Source organism: Anolis sagrei, chromosome 2, assembly GCF_037176765.1.
Source record: "Anolis sagrei isolate rAnoSag1 chromosome 2, rAnoSag1.mat, whole genome shotgun sequence".
Lineage (NCBI taxonomy): Eukaryota > Metazoa > Chordata > Lepidosauria > Squamata > Dactyloidae > Anolis > Anolis sagrei.
The window spans coordinates 33,564,002-33,584,658 of record NC_090022.1 but is presented as its reverse complement, the minus strand read 5'-3'; the positions used below and the strand labels follow the sequence as shown (position 1 = coordinate 33,584,658).

General features: G+C 40.9%; 1 protein-coding gene across 4 annotated transcripts in view; it reads right to left on the bottom strand.

The window, feature by feature from the left end:
* Nucleotides 1-5,245: 5,245 nt before the first annotated feature.
* Nucleotides 5,246-20,657, bottom strand: part of ATXN7 (ataxin 7) — a 134,978-nt gene continuing 119,566 nt past the window's right edge. For all 4 annotated transcript variants that reach the window (XM_060766431.2, XM_060766430.2, XM_067463448.1 and 1 more), the window contains 7 exons: nucleotides 20,269-20,528; nucleotides 17,827-17,909; nucleotides 15,492-15,760; nucleotides 13,124-13,322; nucleotides 12,486-12,607; nucleotides 10,707-11,658; nucleotides 5,246-7,820 (listed from right to left, as the gene is read on the bottom strand). In XM_060766431.2, coding sequence (XP_060622414.2) covers nucleotides 7,803-7,820; nucleotides 10,707-11,658; nucleotides 12,486-12,607; nucleotides 13,124-13,322; nucleotides 15,492-15,760; nucleotides 17,827-17,909; nucleotides 20,269-20,528 — 1,903 coding nt within the window. In that variant the 3' untranslated portion in view covers nucleotides 5,246-7,802. The remainder of the gene's footprint in view (nucleotides 7,821-10,706; nucleotides 11,659-12,485; nucleotides 12,608-13,123; nucleotides 13,323-15,491; nucleotides 15,761-17,826; nucleotides 17,910-20,268; nucleotides 20,529-20,657) is intronic.

The following is a 20,657-nucleotide window of genomic DNA, read 5'->3' as shown; positions in this document are numbered from 1 at the left end:
TACCATTGATGGATCTCTTTGTGAGGGAACCAGTACATTTGGACAAAGTTATAGTTGAAAATAAATGGCTCTTGGAGGTCACCTTGTATAACCTTCTGCTGAATGAATGCAGGATGTGGCAATAAGGATCCTTGTCAGATGAATCATCTAATGCTGCCTTGATCAAGTGGTTTGTCCAGTACATACTCCTGCCTTAAAAACTCATCTCAGCCATTCTGAATGAACTAACAAAACATGAATAATTCAATAATTCTCTTGAGAAAGCCTTCTGCGTTCTTTTAGGATTTCCAGGCTTTCATATATTAAAAGGATCAGCAAATGTTTTTAATCTGAGTTCCCACTGAATCCCTGGTGGCTTTACTACTGCTTTCTGTACAAAATGTTTTATGGTGAAACACACACAGCTCAGCATAGGAAACAGTAAGGCCCCTGAGAGCTTGTCCTTAGTTGCCACTCAGAACACCTCTCAATCCTATGAATAGAGGACTGAATGATGTCTATAGTACAAACTTGTGGGAGGAACTAGTAGACTCTAGGCATTTACGGTTCTGACCTTTGTAGATTTGATTGTTCATGGACTTCATTAAAAATGTTCTATGAATCGCTAGGGACATCATCACATGGAATAAAAGCAGCATTCTTACACATTTAAGAAATTGCAAGTCCCTGAGTAGAAATGGGCAATATGGCCAATTTCCCTGTGTGATGTTAATCCCCGTTGTTCGCTTGTAAATAAAACAATGACACCCTATGGGGGAGGAGCTGAGATGCCCATTTCCCTGACGATCGCCAATGCAGAGGCTTTGGGAAAGATGAGGGTTAATTTAAAACCACTTCCTAGCGATCCGGGATGTTATTTTTTTTTAATTGAAATCCTGGAGGGACCACGGGAGGAAATAACACTACTGTGTAATGGCAAATCAAATGGATAAATCCTAAAGACAGTGGAGAAAAGAGGGTATGATGGGGCAGGAAAATAATCAGTTTAATTTTCAAAAGACTTTGCAAAGCTTAAGGGAAAACCAACGATCCCAAACACTTTACTTATCCTGTGGGATGAAGTCATCAGTCTTTCAGTTGCCTCTAGTCATACCTCTAGTCACCTAGAGATTTCAAGAGAAAACACCTCTCTAGATCCACCAATACAATTCTATAGTCAACTTCCAATCGAAGTTGACTATAGAGTCATGCTGAAAGACCTTAGAGAGGACCTCCTTTCCAAGGGGTCCTGTGCCCCTTACCCCAGTGAATGTAGAGAGCTGACCATACTCATTTCACGGTGAACAGGATGATCCTTGTGCACAATTATTTCCCCACTTTGCTGGGCTCCCAAAACTTGGATCCGTTTACATCAATAACTCTGTGGTTTCCCACCGTGCGAATGACAAAGGAGTGTTCAATTCCTGGCTGCAAGACACACAGATCCCTTCCACATTTGAAGTCCCAGTCTTGCCAAGAGGCCAACCGCCTCCTTAAACCTTCTAAAATCCAGGGAGAAGTGGAGAATATCCATTCACCTTCATAACATGAACTGCCTTATATCTTAGCAGAGAATCACGTAAGACAGGCAATCTGATGCTTAGTAAAGGTAAAGGTCTTCCCCTGACATTAGGTCCAGTCGTGTCTGACTCGGGTGTGGTGCTCATCTCCATTTCTAAGCCAAAGAGCCGGCATTGTCCATAGACACCTCCAAGGTCATGTGGCTGGCATGACTGCAAGGAGCACCGCTACTTTCCCACCGGAATGGTACCTATTGATCTACTCACATTTGCATGTTTTCAAATTGCTAGGTTGGCAGAAGCTGGGGCTGACAGCAGAAGCTCATGCTGCTCCCTGGATTCGAACCTGCAACCTTTTGATCAACAAGCTCAGCAGCTCAGCGCTTTAACCCACTGTGTCACCGGGGCCTCTGATGCTTGCAGAAGGCTAAATGCTTTTATCATATACACTTAACAGGTATCCTCTTCTATCTTGAGATTCAACTGCTATGATCCTTGCCATTCATAAATCCCCTAGGATTTATCTCAAAAGTGGTGTTTAAGGAGAAACCCAAACCTGCTCCACATCACACTGATTTGCAAACCGAAAAATACGGAACTTGCCCCTCTTCAACCATTCTTCATTGGCTTCATTATGAAGCAGAAACGTAGTGTGCACCTCATAAAGACACCCTAATGATTTTATTGTCTTGTTTCAGTCACATCTTGTTTATTCAACAAGTTAATTTCCTGGTCATGAAGCAAAAGCACAACGTTTTTCTTATAAATAGTATAAATTATTTTATTTACAGAAACTTGTTACAAAACAAATAGACTATATATTTCTCTTCTTTTAAATATCCAAAGTAATTTTTTTCTACCCCATGACATTTGTTCATGTATTATACAGCAGCCAACACAAAAGTTCAGCTCTGAGCAGATGCTCTTGAATATGTATACAAATTATCAAACTATTCACACATTTTACACAGGAGATTGCTTCCCCACCCCTCTCTGTGGAGCCAGGCTCAACTCCAAAAGCAAGAAGCTTCCATGGCCTACATTCTCATTGACATTATGTAGTGCTCATTAAAAATAATAATAATAGTAATCACCTTTCATAAAAAGTAGGATATTTTGCACAAAGCAGTTAAAATAACAGGTTTTCTGCTGAAGGAAAGCAAAACAATCTTTTTTTCAAGTCAAATCCCCTTCACCATACAATTCCCCCATTTTACCCAAGAGACAAACAGAAACAAAAGAATCCTTGGCAATAGTAACTCTTGCCGGAAGACAACTTACCGGAAGATGATGAGTTGGAATCACACTAGGAACACAAGCGTACTGCGAACCTCTCCCATTCAACCCTCACTTGAATGGACAGGAAATTGTGCCGTTGCAGAATTCCCCATTCATTTCCCATGAAGTTTTTTTAGACAAGACAGAGGTTGCTGATGGCCCGTGTTGGTAGTTTGCAAATTGCTTTGAGAGGTAACTTATCTTTTTCCCATAATACAAAATAATGTCAACATTCTGTATCTAAAGTTCTAGCCGATAACAACAGAAGAACAGTTATTCAAATTTTATTAATTGAATATATCTCCAGAACCTTTGGCATTATTTATGAACTGGGGACTTGCTTCAGACTGGTCTACTGCTTTGCTTCACTTTTTATTATTCCTCTCTGTCTACTGGAAAGTCATATGTAGGTGGGAAAAGCAAGCTCCAATTTATGTTTTTTTTAACAGAACATTCAAGTCTTTAAAGGAGAAGCTGTCTAAAAAACAGTCCAAGCTTAAAATCTAGATATATAAATCAGGCACTTTCAGTTTTCCATTAGTCTGAAACCATGTAAAGACTCTCTCTCTCAGACACACAAAGGTGCACGCATGTGGGCACGCACGCACACACACACACATATGTACACACATACTCATACAAACAAAATGCTAAAAAGAAAAAAAAGCAGTGTGTCACAACTCAAATGTTGTCTTCTGGGACTCAGGCAACTGTAAGCAATGTTGTGTATACAGAGCAGGCCAACAATTTGCAACCGGATGTCACACAGTCTCACTGCTTAGAACAGGCATGGGCAAACTCAGGCCCTCCAGGCGTTTTGGACTTCAGCTCCCACAATTTCTAACAGCTAGTAGGCTGTTAGGAATTGTGGGAGTTGAAGTCCAAGACACCTGGAGGGCTGAAGTTTGCCCATGCCTGGTTTAGAAGGAAAGTGGTGCCTGCAGGCTCCGGACTGCAGCGTCTGGGCCTTCCTTTGCATCCAGCAACTCCCAAGACATTAAAATAAGGGACACAGCCCTCCCCACTTTCCAAAGCAGAGGCATCCCTTAAAAACTGCAAATAGGCATGTTAAGCTATTGGCTTGGCAGTGAACCACTTCAAATGATAAAAAGGGTATTTGCTTTTTTTCTTTTTAATTAATAAATACTAGATGATTTTTTTCAATTGTACCAAAAACTGGATATAAGAAAAAAAGACCTGTGCAAAAATACATATTTAAATATGTACAATCAATTAACAAAATATGTCTTCTGAAATAGGGATACTTCAATATTTATAATAGAACAAGAAATTCCAAAATAAAGATACAAAAGTATGGGTTTCATTATTTCATATAATTCTTTGTTCATCATTGCAACATTTTTTTTCCTTTTAGGTTAAGAAAACTGCAGGAGTCATCATGAGAAGCTGGAAAGACTATAAAAACTGTATCTTAAATTAATACCAAAATCTTTCTAAGAAACAACCCAGCCACTGCAAATCTCGCAAGATAAATTAAAATTTTGAAATTTCCTTAATTATATATACAGTAAGAATGTGGTCAGTCAGACATTAAAAGCTTCAAAAACAATGATTCCATTCATTACTTAAGCTCCCCAAATGGAATATTGTTTGTATCATAGTTAAGCAAGTCTACACTGTGAGGGCAGGCATAAAGTTAAGATGTCCTCTAGCTCTCTTCATGGCAATTTTTAAAATCCTAAGCCATTGCAGACAGGTATAGGACACAATTCCACCCTGGAATGTCTCTTACATACCTGCTTCCTCCACAGATTTGTGCAAGAGCATGGCTGTGTTTGTATGTAGCTCCCATCTTGGTCAACATGGCTTGTAATACAGACATTCACAGTGGGAATTGGGTCCAAGGCTTCAACCCATTTCAATTAAACACAGTGGTTAATGACAAGACTTTTCATACTGCATGTTTTTTCCTCTCCCAAGAAGCCTGGGACTTGCTGTGATCTTTTCATAGCAATATAATATTTATAAAACAAACTTTTTTTAGTACTTAAAGCCACTCAAGTTTCAACTTATGAAAAAATCTGTTGGCCTTCAAAGGTAAATCTATCAAAACCAAATTGCACTTGTGATTGAAAATATCCAACACATGGGATGGAGCCTGCATTGATTTTTCTCTCTCTCTGCAGAGCAGATGCACTACTTTGGTTGTACCCTCCCCCTCCCCAAATAAGCCAATTCACAATTGGTTTTTTTTTTAATTTACAGGATCCTTGATAAACTGAGGGGTTGTTTAAAACTCCCCCACCCCCAGCATGCAGTCATTTTAAATATTTGCATAATCATCACCATTCAAAAGTATTTTCTTTTCCTTTTCTTAAAAAAACAACAACACATGATCTTTTGTGATTTCAAGGCTTTAGAGTTGTCTGCATAGAGTCTTGTTGCTTCACTGTGTTCTAGCAATTCAGTAGCAAATTTTGCGTCGATTTGGAAAAACCTCAATAGTGAAAAAAAAAAGCAAAGAAAAATCCCAAGCAGCTCTGGCTGCTGCTTCTGGCAGCTTTACAATCCCTGATGTGCAATTTGCCACCGTAGGAGGGAGAGAGGCTGGGCTGCGGGAACGAGATAGGCTCAGATTGTCTAATCTCAGCAAGATCTGGTGGCCCATTAAGGCAGGAGTCTTCAGGCACGTTCCATTGGGAGCTACTCCTGCACAAGCCCAGTTGGGTCAGTTCAGACAACACCTTTTCTTCCTCAGGCTCTCCACTTTCGGGCCACACAGTTAAAAGAAGTATGGAAAGCAACCAGGACTACTGTATTTCTTCAATTTTAAGACACAGTTTCCTCCCTATATAAACATTTCTAAAGTTGTGGTTCACCTTAGCATTGTAGGTGCATCTTAGAATTTTTCCATGCTTTGCAGACGAAACTGTAGTTTGTTTTTATGTGGAAATTGCACTTCCAAATTTTATCATTATTGCTCCATCCTGCTCTTACTATTTCAATGTTGAACAAAGTGGCATGCTCTGCAAGTGTGGAGTCACCATTATTTCATTATACTGGAGCTTACTCTGTGACAATTAGGTAGTTTGGGATGTATCTTTGAAACCACATATGCAAACAGTTGAGTACTATATTTTGCTCATTTCAATCCCAAAATGTTGTCAATAAGATTGCACTACAAAGCCACACTGAAACAAAAAGCCATTGTGTATACTGAAGAAATTCTAAAAGATATTCTAAGAATTTGTTTTAGAAGCAAAGCTTTTTTATCGTTATTGATGATACTGACATTAGTGTGCATGTTAGAATCAAAGAAATACAGAAGGTGATCTGACAAGTATCCCAAGGTGCAGTGGGCTCTGTAGCTGCCACTCAGAAAAGGCATGGAAGTCTAGCATGCTGAACAAAGCCCAATGCTAGTTGGTGTTTCCCAGGCTAAGTTGCCACTTGCAAGAAAGAGCTCACTGGGGAAGAAATGGCTGTCTGAACTCACAATTCAACACACATTCCATTAAGTCAACAGGAAATGTGGGTTTTTTTGTACATACATATTTGCAGTAGGAAAGCCCCTCATGGATTATACCCTATGGTTTCGGACTGATACTTTTTTTCCTTTCACATAAAAGGTTTGACATTCCAGGTTGTATTTCAAGGTCCCTAACTGCTGGATAGAACCAGATCAAAAGAGAATATTAAAGCCCTTCTAAGTTTTGATCCCACCCCTTAAAAAAAAACAAAAAACCTCATGAGGTTAAATGAGCATCCGGGATTAGATAACACGTCTAAAACACTCCCCTGTTGTGTACAGGATGGTGACACAAGGGTGCAGTTGAACACTGAGCTCAGAGTTTGAACTGGCACTTAATGCAGTCATCAGAATAATCTGAACACAGACTTTAAAAAATGGGATGATGTGATGATCTGTTTCAGTTTAGTGAGTTTGTGTTTCGGTTTTGTATTCCTCCCCTGCTCCAAGGGTTGGATGGTACAACCAACTTCCATTGGCATTTCCTCGTTTCCCCACCCACCTGCTCCAAACAACAAAGGCTTATGGCATACAGTATAGGTCAAGAAACGTTTTCTTTGGGAATAGTTTTAGAGGTCATTCGCCATTCTGGATCTGAAAGTGGTTAACATATGTTTTAAAATCAAAGCAATTTTGTTTAAAATCAAGCAGGCGCAGCCCTCATCCAAACAATGCCACGATGCAGCCTCCATTCATTTCCATAGACCTTGTAAAGGGTCTCCCCACAGGAATAAACAAAGGCTGTTAAGTAGCTGCGCTTGGTGGGTGCTGCCCTTAAATTATTCTGTACCATGTGATTTCATTATTGAAACATGCTTTTTCTTTTTGAGTGATGAATGCATCATGCACTAAAAAGAAAGAGCATGTGTTTGTTTTTTAGAACTCCTGACAGCTTCTTATCCCAAATTGTTTTTATCCCAAAATGCTGGACAAATGTCGACTTTGTTTTTAAATTGTGCTATTTTTGCATTCCAATCAAGGAACATTGCTATAAAACACTAAAGCCATATTCCCTTCTTGAGGGCTTCTTCTTCTTCTTTTTCTTCTTCTTCTTCTTTTTATTGTGCCTAACACATTGTGCCCCCTTCTTGAGGGGTTTTCACTGGTGTCAACCTGGCAATTAGTTATGCCTACGACACCGTTAGAAGAAAAGAAAAAAACAAGTCCACAGTAATGTTCTTCCCCAAACTTTGCTTTGCCCAACCAATCTAGATCAAATAGTGGCAAGTTGATGTATTCCTGTAAGTAAAATCTGACAGGGATTTGTAGCAAGAGGTCCAGACCACGGGTAACACTGATAGGAACAATCCTGTGGCTGAACAGCAATCCAGTGTCCATTTCCAAGCTTCGCTGCTACAGACATGGCTTCAGGAAAACTCCTTGATTGGGTGACAGTCCAGTAGATTTCCACACCTGAGGACCGCGGGAAATTGGGAGAACTCAAAAAGGCATCTTGGAGTCCAGAATTTCCAGATGGAGATTTTTTTTCCGCTTGTAGTGAAAATAATCCAGTTTTATCATGGTACTGTCAACTGTTAGGGACGAGCCTTTGGCTTTTACACAAATTGAGGGAAAGGGGAAAAAAGAAAGGGATAAATGAATAAATATGAAGAGATTCAAGTGATAAAGCCATACTCAGTGATGTAATCTAGATTACTAAATATATATACTTTCACAAATCCAGTGATACATGTAATCGCTTGATAGTTTGGGAGTGAAAACTATTCCCATTGTATTACCATCAATAATATTTTTAGAAAAAGCTCTGAGTTGTAAGTGAAGCCTGAAAATAGCCCAAGGGCAACACATTCCACCAGTTCTCTGGTTAGTACTTGAACGGAAGACTACTAAGAAAAACCAGGAACAGGCAGACCACATCTGAGTATTATGAAAACCCTATGAAATTCATGTGGTCGCTGTAAATTGACAGATGAAGATATATACACACATACACTGTGTTGAAAAAAAGAATTAACCCATATTTGACCTCTTCTTATGAGACATGAGAAAGCACAGGCATAGTTACCAAGGCTTAATATGCTAACTGATCAATAGCATGACTTTGTTCCATTGGAAATCCTACCACTGGTCCAAATGTCATCCTCCGCTCAGTTTGTTTTTTACTGTGTCAAACTAACCATGGGCAACATTTCCGCCTTCTACAAGCAAGGCTACATGTGGTTGCTGACTTCATATGTATAGTATATTTACCAAAACATATGGCTGATTTGATTTTTGAGACACACCTGACCTCTTCCAAGCTGCTTATGTCTGATTCAGAGCCCATGGATTACACTGGCCAATACATATTTCGGTGCCTCGAATGTTACCCATTAGCATATGATCAACTGATTCCAAAAAGGCATCAGTTCCGCTCTATCAGTTCTAGTTTTTGAGATACAGAATGTATGCCATATACCAGTCACCATCTGCTGGCCCATAGAAAATCATGATAACCATATTTTAAAAACTAGAGCTAATGCAGCCTATCAAATGCTATTTTTTGAATCCGTGTTTCATATGATTCCAGTAACAGGTCTAAAAACCAAGACACTAAGACTTTTTTTGAGCTGGGCTGCATTATCTGTTGCTGGCTGTGATAACCAAATATCCAGAGATACTTGGCTATCTTTGCCTTTCTAGAATTGATCACAGGAGATCTTGTTAAGTCCTGAAGGAAGGTGACATTTCCTACTCAGTCCCAATCGCAAAAGTTTGAATAGAATGATTTATGCAACCAATCATCATTGTGGAAGAAATGTTGTGAAAGAATAGTTGAATTTTGACCCTTAAATAGTCACAACTCCAGGTATTCTTGAGAGACACGGATTATCTGGATCCGGCGCAGTCTGGTTTCAGACCGGGACATGGTACCGAGACGGTCTTGGTCGCCTTAGTGGATGATCTGCGCCGGGAGCTAGACAGGGGGAGTGTGTCCCTGTTGGTGCTCCTGGACCTCTCAGCGGCCTTCGATACCGTCGACCACGGTATTCTTCTGGGGCGCCTTGCAGAGATGGGTCTTGGGGGCACTGCTCTGCAGTGGCTCCGGTCATTTCTGGAGGGTCGTACTCAGAAGGTGTTATTGGGGGACTCCTGTTCAACACCGCAGCCGTTGACCTGTGGTGTTCCTCAGGGTTCCATCCTGTCCCCCTTGTTGTTTAACATCTACATGAAGCCGCTGGGTGAGATCATCCGGAGTTTCGGGGTGCGGTGTCACCTGTACGCAGATGACGTCCAACTCTGTCACTCCTTCCCACCTGCTACTAAGGAGGCCGTCGAAGTCCTGAACCGGTGCCTGGCCGCTGTAATGGTCTGGATGAGGGCGAACAAACTGAAATTAAATCCAGACAAGACAGAGGTACTCCTGGTCAGTCGCAAGGCCGAACAGGGTATAGGGTTACAGCCTGTGCTGGACGGGGTCGCACTCCCCTTGAAGGCGCAGGTTCGCAGCTTGGGTGTGACCCTGGACTCATCGCTGAGCCTGGAGCCCCAGGTTTCAGCGGTGACCAGGGGAGCATTTGCACAGCTTCGGCTCGTGCGCCAGCTGCGCCCGTATCTTGGGAAGTCTGACTTGGCCACGGTGGTACACGCTTTGGTCACATCCCGCCTCGACTACTGCAACGCTCTCTACGTGGGGCTGCCCTTGAAGACGGTCCGGAAGCTCCAGCTAGTCCAGCGCGCGGCAGCCATGTTGTTAACGGGAGCTGGACGCAGAGAGCACACAACGCCTCTGCTGTCCCAGCTCCACTGGCTGCCGATCTGCTACCGGGCCCAATTTAAGGTGCTGGTGTTATCCTACAAAGCCCTAAACGGTTCCGGCCCAAAATACCTTGCAGACCGCATCTCGGCCTACGAGCCCTCGAGGGCCTTGAGATCATCCGGGGAGGCCCTTCTCTCGGTCCCGCCTGCCTCACAGGCACGTTTGGCGGGGACGAGGGAGCGGGCCTTCTCGGTGGTGGCCCCCCGGCTGTGGAACACCCTCCCTGCTGAAGTTAGACAGGCGCCCTCCTTGATGGCCTTTCGTAGGGGCCTAAAAACATGGCTCTTCGAGCAGGCCTTCAACTGAGTGTATCGAATGACAATGGAATGAACTAGGACTACGAATTTTGGCTATGACCCCAGGACTTGACGAAGCGGATTTTTAGTATAAGTATATGTTATGTTGTATTTGTCTTGTTTGTATCGTCACAGTCCATTGTATACTGTCTTCTTTGTTGGTGTGCACCGCCCCGAGTCGCCCTCGGGCTGAGAGGGGCGGTCAATAAATGCAAAAAATAAATAAATAAATAAATAAATAGTCCCTCCAGTTCATGATACAGACAACCAAAGATATCCATAATTGATTTTTCAGCCAAGACAAATACAGGCAGCCTTTGAAAATGAGTTTGATGAACAATAGCAAATTCATCTGCATATAGATTTAACTTAAAATGTCATACCTGATGAAGGACAGAATTGTTCACCAGTCCTTGCGTCCCTGGGATTGCACTAGTGTGTTTTGTGTGAATGTTGTTCACCGGTGGCAATTTGGCAACCTTGTTTGCTTTGCTGCTGCTGTTTATGCTGCTTGAACCAGGCGAGCACTTTCTTTTCTTTCCTATTAATTTATCTAGGGAAGGATGTGAATGTGAAAACCCGCTGTGCGAGTTTACACTCAGTTCGCTGGACTGGTGGATGAACGGCCCCAACGAAAGGGTGGAGTCACCGCTGTTCACCATCACGCTCATTCGTTTTATCGATTCTGCAGGGCTCCCAGTTGGAGGGCCCCTCCCTGATTGGTCATGTTTGAGGCTAACCGAGTTAGCTTTACTAGTCATACAATTGAGGCCAACACTGTGGGATGAAGACATCACAGGCGAGTGATAAGAAGCCCCCGAGTTTCCAGAGTTAACCACACAGTTTTTCCTAAAGGACTCTGTGGAATGAGAAGAAGGTGCTGGCAGCGCAGAACTGTTTTTACGTTTCTTTCCTGAGCTGCCGCTACTGCTGTTGCTACTGGTACTGTTACAGTTGGCGCTGCTAGCGGAAGGTTCCTTAGGCTTAAAAGACTTGCTGGATTTCAATTTCTGAGGTTTGCTGGACAGAGGTGAAGGTACTGAGGAAAGCACTGGAGGTGTTGACGGGGACGTAGACACTTGTCTTGATTGCATACTGCAGGCAGGTTCTGCTGCACCAAAACTAGCAGGGTTGGCATTGAGCGTAGTCCCATGGGAAGGTACTGATTTACCGCTAAGAGATAAACAGGAAGGAGACACAAGCACTGGCGGAGACATAGCTGTGGTGGGTAGGAGGAAACCTGTTGTGCTGGCACCGTACTGCGACACAGGCGTTGAGCTTGTCCGGTGTGGAGCACGTACGGATGCAGTGTTGCTTGTTGCTGGAGGAATTTTCCTGGAGAGTAACGGGGAAGAGATGGCATGGTTTGTAGACAATACTGTTATGAAGTCAAGCATCTTAACTGAGAGGCCTTAAGGAGGAACACTGGATGCATTCATACTCTCTATGCAGCCTCTGAGCCAACTAAGAACCCCTCACAGATCAACTTAGCCTATCAATGCTTTGTTTTTTCCAGAGTGACAAATCCTTGATAAACATTCTAAATCCTGAGGTATGAAATTGGTAAAGCGTGACTAGATCTGTCCTCTTTTTGGAATCAGCCCTTTTCTACCACTAATAGCCTCTTGTGGAGGATGCTGACATCATTTTCATGTTGAAGAGAAAGGGGCAAGAAATAATTCTAGAGTCACAGGGCATAAAATACAGCACAACTGTGACCATGCTTATGCTGTATTTCAGATACTTCTGAGTCCAAATGATATATTTACCCATCCCAGTTTTAGACTGTGCAAATGAATAAGACACTGTTGTATCTTCAGTAGGTAACAAAATCTAGACAACTAATCCTAGTCAAAATGGGATTGATAAGTCTCCTTCTCTGTACAGTTTTATGTATTTATTTGCGAGATTTATATGCTGCCCTTCTCACCCCGAAGGGGACTTAGAGCAGAGCTTTACCATATGTTTCCCTAGGTTTCCTAGAGGTAATCGTAACACCAGACATGAACCAAAAAATTATGGCCAATTTCAGATATTTTACAAACAATATTTCATCATTTTCCCAACATCCAAATGAAAACACAAATTTTCTTCTTCTTTGAGTATGTAAGCAACGTAATTTGACAATGAGACACACTGCAGTTTCTTCAGTTTGTACTTACTTCCACATCTGCGAGTTAAGATGCTTGTCCACCATGACATTAAGTGCACATCGGATATGGTTCCATCGTCTGTCGAACACGTAGTAACCTCTTCCAATTTGTCGACTACCAAATGTGCAAAACTGGGGGAGGGAGGAATATTCGTAAGAAAAATTACAGCAAATATAAACCAATGTCTTCACTTTCTCTAAGTTCTCCAGGAAAAATCTAAGGTCAACTTCTGTTGCAGACTGACCACACTCACCCTGGAGGACCCAGATTCCCGAAGAAAAAATAATAATCAAATTTGGCAATAATCAAATCTGCAAAAGCTAAATCTCTAACTTTGGAGGGCCAATTGTAGTTGCAAAAAAAAGAGCAACAAATCTGCTTATGTGTGATTATAATACATCAAATCACACGTCAGTGGATCGGGCTGTTATCTTAACTACAGCCCAATAGTTTTGTTGCAAAAGGATTCTCAGAACAGTAAACTGCACCCCACAAAATCCAGTATCTATTTCATCAACCATGAACAATCCAGTCACAAATTTTAAATCCGAACCCACAGATGTATTCTGATGCTCCTCCTTCTACAGAACAAAACCACAAATTTAGAACACAAAGCTGTCGCTCAGAAATGTCAACTAGGATCTTACAGCAGCTGGCTGAGGATGATGATCTGAATAAAGACAATCCAGTTTTTCAACAAGCTCTTCTTTTTCATCACATTCTCCCTCATCACTGGATAACCGAGATGCTGGTTCAGTGGCAGGCAGGGGAGCCTGTGGAGATTCATGGACTGACAGAGATTCACTAGGGGCGTTCCCACTGTGCTGTGTTGGACAGCCTGGAGGCCTTCATAAAGGAGGAATCAACAAATAAGTGCCACATTTCAGACCAATCTACAATGTTTTCTAAAAATACTATTACATACATTTATGCACACATGCTTCAATCATACCAAACACATTTCACAGACAAATGAATATAGTGTATCATGGCTGCACTTATCTAACCTGAAACTCACCCGAAGTTTCTACAAACAGCAGATTAGACCAACATTCGTCAGAAAAAAATATGGTTTTATGATATTTAAGATGAGTATTCAGTCAAGACAATGTATCATAAACAGAGAACAAAATATACTGATAGCCATGAGAAAAAAATAGCTGACTTGACTTATCTATGGGGTCAATGTAAATACTGTATTTTAACTCTTATTAAAAAAAAAAACCCATCTCCTTCTATAAGTAGCAATAGATGAGGTGGGAGCTTAGTCCATCCCAGAAAGGCCTGGGTAGGAAAATGGTGATGATGAGGGGTAGCTAGCTACCAGAGGTGACACTGGCATTGACACTTTCCCATCCTCAACTTATTCACAGGTCATATCAAAATCCATACTTTTGACACCCAAACCTGCCTTCAACTTATAAATGACATAGGCTTATATGTAAGTAAATATAATGTTGTTCAATTTGATAGTCCTACACATCTTGAGAACCTGCTTTCGTTTGAGTATAATCTCAGAAAAGTAAAATTATTCCTCTCAAATATGTTCTATAAAACTATGGTACATTCCAATTTCTTCTTAAATATATCTTCAAATATGAGGAAACCAAACAAGCTATGTATAGCAAGAATATGCTAAGACTTCTTGAAGTCAAAAGATTCTTCTCTTTTTTTCTCTCCCCCCCCCCTTTTTTTCTTTCCCTCTCAGCCCCTTCTATAACCTTACCCTTTCCTACTGCCCCTACACAATTTGTTCTCACACTTTCATTCTAAACCTATCCTATTGGAGATAATCTTATTCTCAATAAAAACAATTTGAAAAAAAATCACTATTTTTTACTATTTGTATTTATAATTTTAAAAACACACCTACAAAAGGGCAGAGGTGGATAAATCTGGATAAACCAGATACATTTGAAACATAAGTTTCTGTTCTCCATATCTATTGTTCTTGGACCTAAGATATGTCTATAACTGAAGTAGCTAAAAAGTAATACAAAATGTATTTCTGGTTCATAGAACACATTTCTTTTTCTGATCAGTATTTTTACTGTTTAGAAAATAAAAGTTGAAAAAAATCCTGTCAACCAGCTACAAACTGGTCAATACCTTCATAACTATGGACCTTTCTCCCTTGGCACAACCGCTTAATAGTATTTTCACCCAAAGGTTACTAGATAGTGTGTCATTGCTGAAAACATCCTAAAAAAGTTGACCTCACAAAATACTTTGCAATTTTTCATTGCTGGTCTCCAATTCAGACAGCGACAAAAGAATGCAGTCTTATGATGACCAAACTTTTTTGGTATATTAATGTATTCATGTTTTCCAGTTGTAAAATAGATCACAATGACTTGCATCTAATGAGGATAGCTATATACTGTATTCAGTATTGTTGATGGTACGTCAATCAATGAACACAGAAAGAGGAGTACTGTTGTGCTTGGGCTTCTCGCAGAGAATTGCTTCACCTCTGGGTGACCAGAACACTGGAAGAATAAACCTTTGATCTGATCTAGTATGGTAGTTGTGTTCTTATTTATTCTGAAAACATCTAAGTGTTAACTACACTTTATAAACCTGCTACTATATGAATTGTAATGAATTCAGATCTACCAAAGGCTTGGGAGAATACCTGACCTCAGGAATGAAGCACTGGGCCTGGTTAGTACATAGCTGGGAATCCAACGTACTGTATTGTAAAATAACCTCACTGAGTGAGTTGCAAAACTACAAATTTAAGGCCAACAAATAAAGAATGGTGAAGCTACAAAGTGCTTGGCTTTCTGCAGGGAAAGATCTCCACAGTGACTGTAATATTATACTAAAGCAAGGGCCAAACATTTTCAGCACTCATGATGCAGAATGTCACTACTCTCTTGTTCACCTGCATATTGTCAGATTCACAGAATCACAGAACTGGAAGAGACCACAAGGGCCAGCCAGTCCAAGCCCTGCTGCCATGGAAGAACACACAATCAAAGTATCCCCAATGGATATTCAGATTTTACTTACCTTGGAAGACTGGGGGTGTGAGGTTTGGGTTTATTAGGTACTAAAGGCTTTGATTCTGTAGGATTAACTCCATGAGAATTTTGGTGCAGCTCCTGGGAAGTTCTTGAAGGTGAGGGATGTGGTTCCCTGAGAGGGGGCATCTGCTGCTGCTGATGATCCAAATGGCGCAGTAATTCTTTTTCCCTGGTTTTGCTTTTGTGCTCAGCGAGTAATAAATCAAATCGCTTCCTCCGACCCTGCACAGCTCTCCGTTGAGTTAGGGAATGTGTCTGAAAATTAACGAGTTTAGATTATTCCAAGATGAAGAGAGAAAATAATAACTATTCAATGCATATAAAGGCCTGGCAGTCTCAGGAGGACAGTCAAAACCTAGGCACCATGGGCTCTTACAACATCCTTTTGGGCACACTGGAATTTGAAGTTAATGCTAAAGGAAAGAGAACTGACCAGGGAGGAATGTCTGTCTAATCCTCTGAACTCAGGACTGGACCAAAGATATGAGAGAAACAGAAAAGGTTTTACTCACTATCAGAGTTCCATCTACCAAAATATATGAACTAGCCTGCAGTGACACATAACATGCTAAATTTGCTTTTGACATTTTACATTTGACATTTCAAAATAAGCATTAAGTTTATATGTATTGTCAAAGGCTTTCATGGCTAGAATTACTGGATTGTTGTAGGTTTTTCAGGCTGTATGGCCATGTTCTCTTCTGATGTTTTGCCTGCATCTATGGCAGGCATCCTCAGAGGTTGTGAGGTTTGTTGGAAACTAGGAAAATAGGGTTTATATATCTGTGGAATGTCCAGGGTGACAGAAAGAATCTTGTCTGTTGGAGGTAGGTGTGAATGTTTCAATTGGTCAGCTTGATTAGCATTTGATGGCATTTGATGGGCTTTAGGTGTGGTTTGTTACTGCCTGGGGAAATCCTTTGTTGAGAGGACTAAACATTAAGTTCAAAAAACACTAATGGAACTTCCCACCCCAAGAAAAAGCAAATTTGAGGATTATTCAAGAATTACCATTCTCTTGTGTATCTTAATTCCTAACAGCTATTAAATCCCCCCCCCAAGACTTAATCAGATGAAATATTTCAATAGTACTAATTAAATATCATTGTTTAACATCATTAATACTATCTTAGGCATAGAGATTTCATTTAGCAAATACATGATGTTAGCTAGTGCTCCCTCTGCTGACAACACAGCAGTTATGTACAACCACAGAAGGGTATATACTGTTCTTCTGTACAGTACAATTAAAATATAATTGGAGCCCCCGGTGGCGCACTGGGTTAAACCCCTGTGCCGGCAGGACGGAACACCGACAGGTCACAGGTTCGAATCCGGGGAGAGGCGGATGAGCTCCCTCTGTCAACTCCAGCTCCTCATGCGGGGACATGAGAGAAGCCTCCCACAAGGATGTTAAAAACATCAAAATCACCCAGGCGTCCCCTGGGCAACGCCTTTGCAGACGGCCAATTCTCTCACACCGGAAGCGACTTGCAGTTTCTCAAGTCGCTCCTGACATGATCTATCTATCTATCTATCGATCGATCTATCTATCTATCTATCTATCTATCTATCTATCTATCTATCTATCATTAAGTTAAAATGGAGTAAGAGCAAAGCATGCTGGGCCACTCCTACTAAGTTTCAAAGTTATAAATTATTTCATGTAATGAGTGAGAAAGAATGACTGCTGAGTTGGCTGTGGCCACTGTTTGGACATAAGACTATTTCCAAAATTATTTAATACTAGCTGTACCCACCACATGTTGCTGTGGCCAACCTTCCCTTCCTCCTTCTCTCCTTCCTTTCCTTTTTTCTTTCATTCTCTCCTTCCTTCCTTCTCATCCTCTTCCCCCCCCCCCCCTTCCCTTCCTTTTTCTTCCCTTTCATCCTTCTCTACCTATTCTTGGACTGCAACTCTCAGCAGTCCTCCTGATCTATCTGAATTTTCCATCAGAATTTCTTGTGCTGTTAGCTTTCCTTTTCAATCTCAAAAAAGTCATATGTATCTATGACTGCTATTACATTAAGTCTCTAGGATGCCTCTAGTTTTTGAGATCGAGAAAGAGAGAAACAATGGTACATTTGTAGGGTTCTGCTTGGGCTCTCAGTAACCCTACAAAGAAGTCAATGCACAGTCTGAACACATTTTAATTAAAAAAAAATTGAATTTCTTGCCAGCGCAAGGTCTTGCTGGCATTCCCATTAAGTCTCCATGACACCACTTCCTAAGTTGCTTCTGGAGTTGTTTGGGTGAACCAAATCACTTTTCACCTTTATTATTTCATTTTTTAAAAAAAATCATAGAGAAAATATCATACCTTGCATGTCAAAGACCTAGTACAGGGTTTCTTGGTTTCCAAGTCAATGACACCACAATAGATATCAGGATCAAATTCTCTCTCTGTGAAAAAAGCAAACATATAAAATACAATCTGTTAGAAAACATAACCTATTTATTGGCAGGTACAACTATTTACTGGCAGGCATAGCAGGTACAAGAGGTTTCTGCGGCCTTCTGTGCACTTCTATACATCTTGAAAACTTGACATGGATGTTGGAAATCCATGGGAGCAGGCTTTCATAACCCCCAAAGCACTGCAACAGCAGATAAAAGGCAAGGAAGTCCCATCAGTTTCAGATACAGAAGCACACAACTTGATCTTGGGGATAAGAATGATGACAATTGAATGGCCACATTATTAACCATCTGGTCTCACTTCATTATAGCTACAAATATGTCTAAGTTCAGCATTATACCCCCGCTCTGACAAATACTGAAAATGAAAGCAGTAAATATACCCTTCCAAAACAAAGCACTTTTCTGCTTTATTTTTACATGCATATGATTGCAAAATCTGAAGACCTTCATTCACAGAAACTTTCAATGACACAAAGAAATATCTGAACACAAAGAAATAACACAACAGGACCATGTGTGCTTTTCTTCAGGTCTGAACTCCAGCAGTCAAAGCCACAAGCCAACATTCAGAGTTTGCCACAGCAAAACTTTGAAGTCAAAAACCACAGAGAAAGATGTGTGCTATTTATAGGCTTACACTGGTTATTTCTTGCAAGGGGAAAATGATTCTATGTCATTAAAATCTCCCATGCTCTTCAGTATCTATGTGATGTGCATGTGGTCATTAAAAGTTGGGGGGTTTCATACCACCAGTATGAGCTCTAATACTCCTTATTGGTGGTGTCAGTGGGACTGTACTGGTGCTGGACCACTGCCTGAATGCTGTAATGGACTGCATAATGACCAATAAACTGAAGATAAAACACTCTACTGACTAGAGATTCCCAAATCGGGGAACTAGGTAAGCAATTCCCTGGATTAGGCTGAATTCTGACTGAAGTAGCAGGAGGCTAGCTTGGGAGTACAGTATTCTTATGTCTATCTTGTCACTGGAAGGCCAACTGGACTATGCTTGGAGTATCAGAAGTCAGCTTTGACCGGTCTGTTAGTCCCAGATATTTCTGGGCAACCTGATCACACATTAACAACCTCATAGGGAAACTACTGCAATGCACTGTGTGTGCCTGCCTTAAGATGACTCAGAATAAGTGGTTAGAACAAAATGTAGCAACTAGATGACTAAGAGGACCAGCTTATAAGAGACTGTACAACATAGTTATAAAGGAACTGCACTCACTACCATATGTCTGAATTGAAAATGCTGATAACAATATAAACCGGGATTGTGGCGCAGCTGGCTGAGTGTCAGCTGCATTAAAGATCACTCTGACCAAAAGGTCATGAGTTCGAAGCCAGCCCGGGCTGGAGTGGGTGTCCAGCCATTGTGTAGCCCATTGTCGACCTTTGCAACCCGAAAGACAGTTGCATCTGTCAAGTAGGAAAAAAAGGGACCACCTTGTGTGGGAGGCTAAATTTAACTAATTTATGAGGCCATAAAGAAAGAAGACTCCGGGGAATGCGGAATGCGGAAGAACTTCATCGGTGTCGTTGATGGACGATGAAAAGCAGCAGCTCCCCTGGCGGCCAGAAAAAAAAGTTAAATAGCCTTTATGTGTTAAATGTTGTTTGTCAAACTGGCATTGAATGTTTGCCATATATGTGTTTACTGTAATCCGCCCTGAGTCCCCTGCGGGGTGAGAAGGGCGGAATATAAGAACTGTAAATAAAATAAATAATAAATAAAAGCCCTAAACAGTTTGGGACCTCAATAAATCAAGGAGTGTTCTTGGTATACATGACGCATATCGGGATCTGCTCAAGGTGTCCCACCGGAGAAACCAGTAAGCTATGTGAGAACATGAAGGAAGGCCTTCTCAGCTGCGTTTACCCTAGTTCTGGGATGCATTTCCTTTCAAGTCTTTATTGGCATTGATCCTAGTTTCATTTCAGTGCAAAGTTAAGACTTGGCTTTTTATTGACTTCTCTTGGGCTTAGTGACTTCACCCTATGTGTACAGAGATAACACATTATTTTATTTTAACATGATTTTAACTGTAAAAATTATGTGATGTTTAATGTTTCAGAATGTTGAAGTTATTTATATTGTAAGCTGCCAAAAAAAAACACTCGAAAAAATAAATACGAACATCACACAAGTACTTTAGATTCCAGATAATAACATGTGGATATTGAGGATTTAGACAGGACACCTAAAATTCAAGATGTTCAAAATATCCCAGTAATTTCAAACATGTAATTTTTATCATTCTTATATGAGGAAAATAAGATTTTATATTCTGATATTGTTAGAATTCTGTACAAACAACATTCTAAACATTACCTGATAATCGTTTGTGTAAAAATTTCCTATTGTTTGTACCCTCGTCTTGTTTCTTTTCCAAGTATGGAGGCACAGAGAGAAGACCTTTACCATTCAGTATCTGTCCAGGGGAAGGCAAGGGTGGCTTTGGTATTGAGGGATTAAGGCCAGTCTTTATTGAGGAGCTCACAGTAGTAGAACAGGTTGGACCAACAGCAGGTTTCAATAATGCACCATCTATCTTTGGATGTATTTTTTCCACTTTGACAGATGGAGTCATGCTGTAAGGAGGAAGTATGAGGAAAGACCATATGTAGTAGTTACATTATAATGTCTCTCTTATATCTAGACTGTTTCAAATTAATCATGCAGTTAAACTCACATTTCCTGTCACTTTATCAAACTTGCTT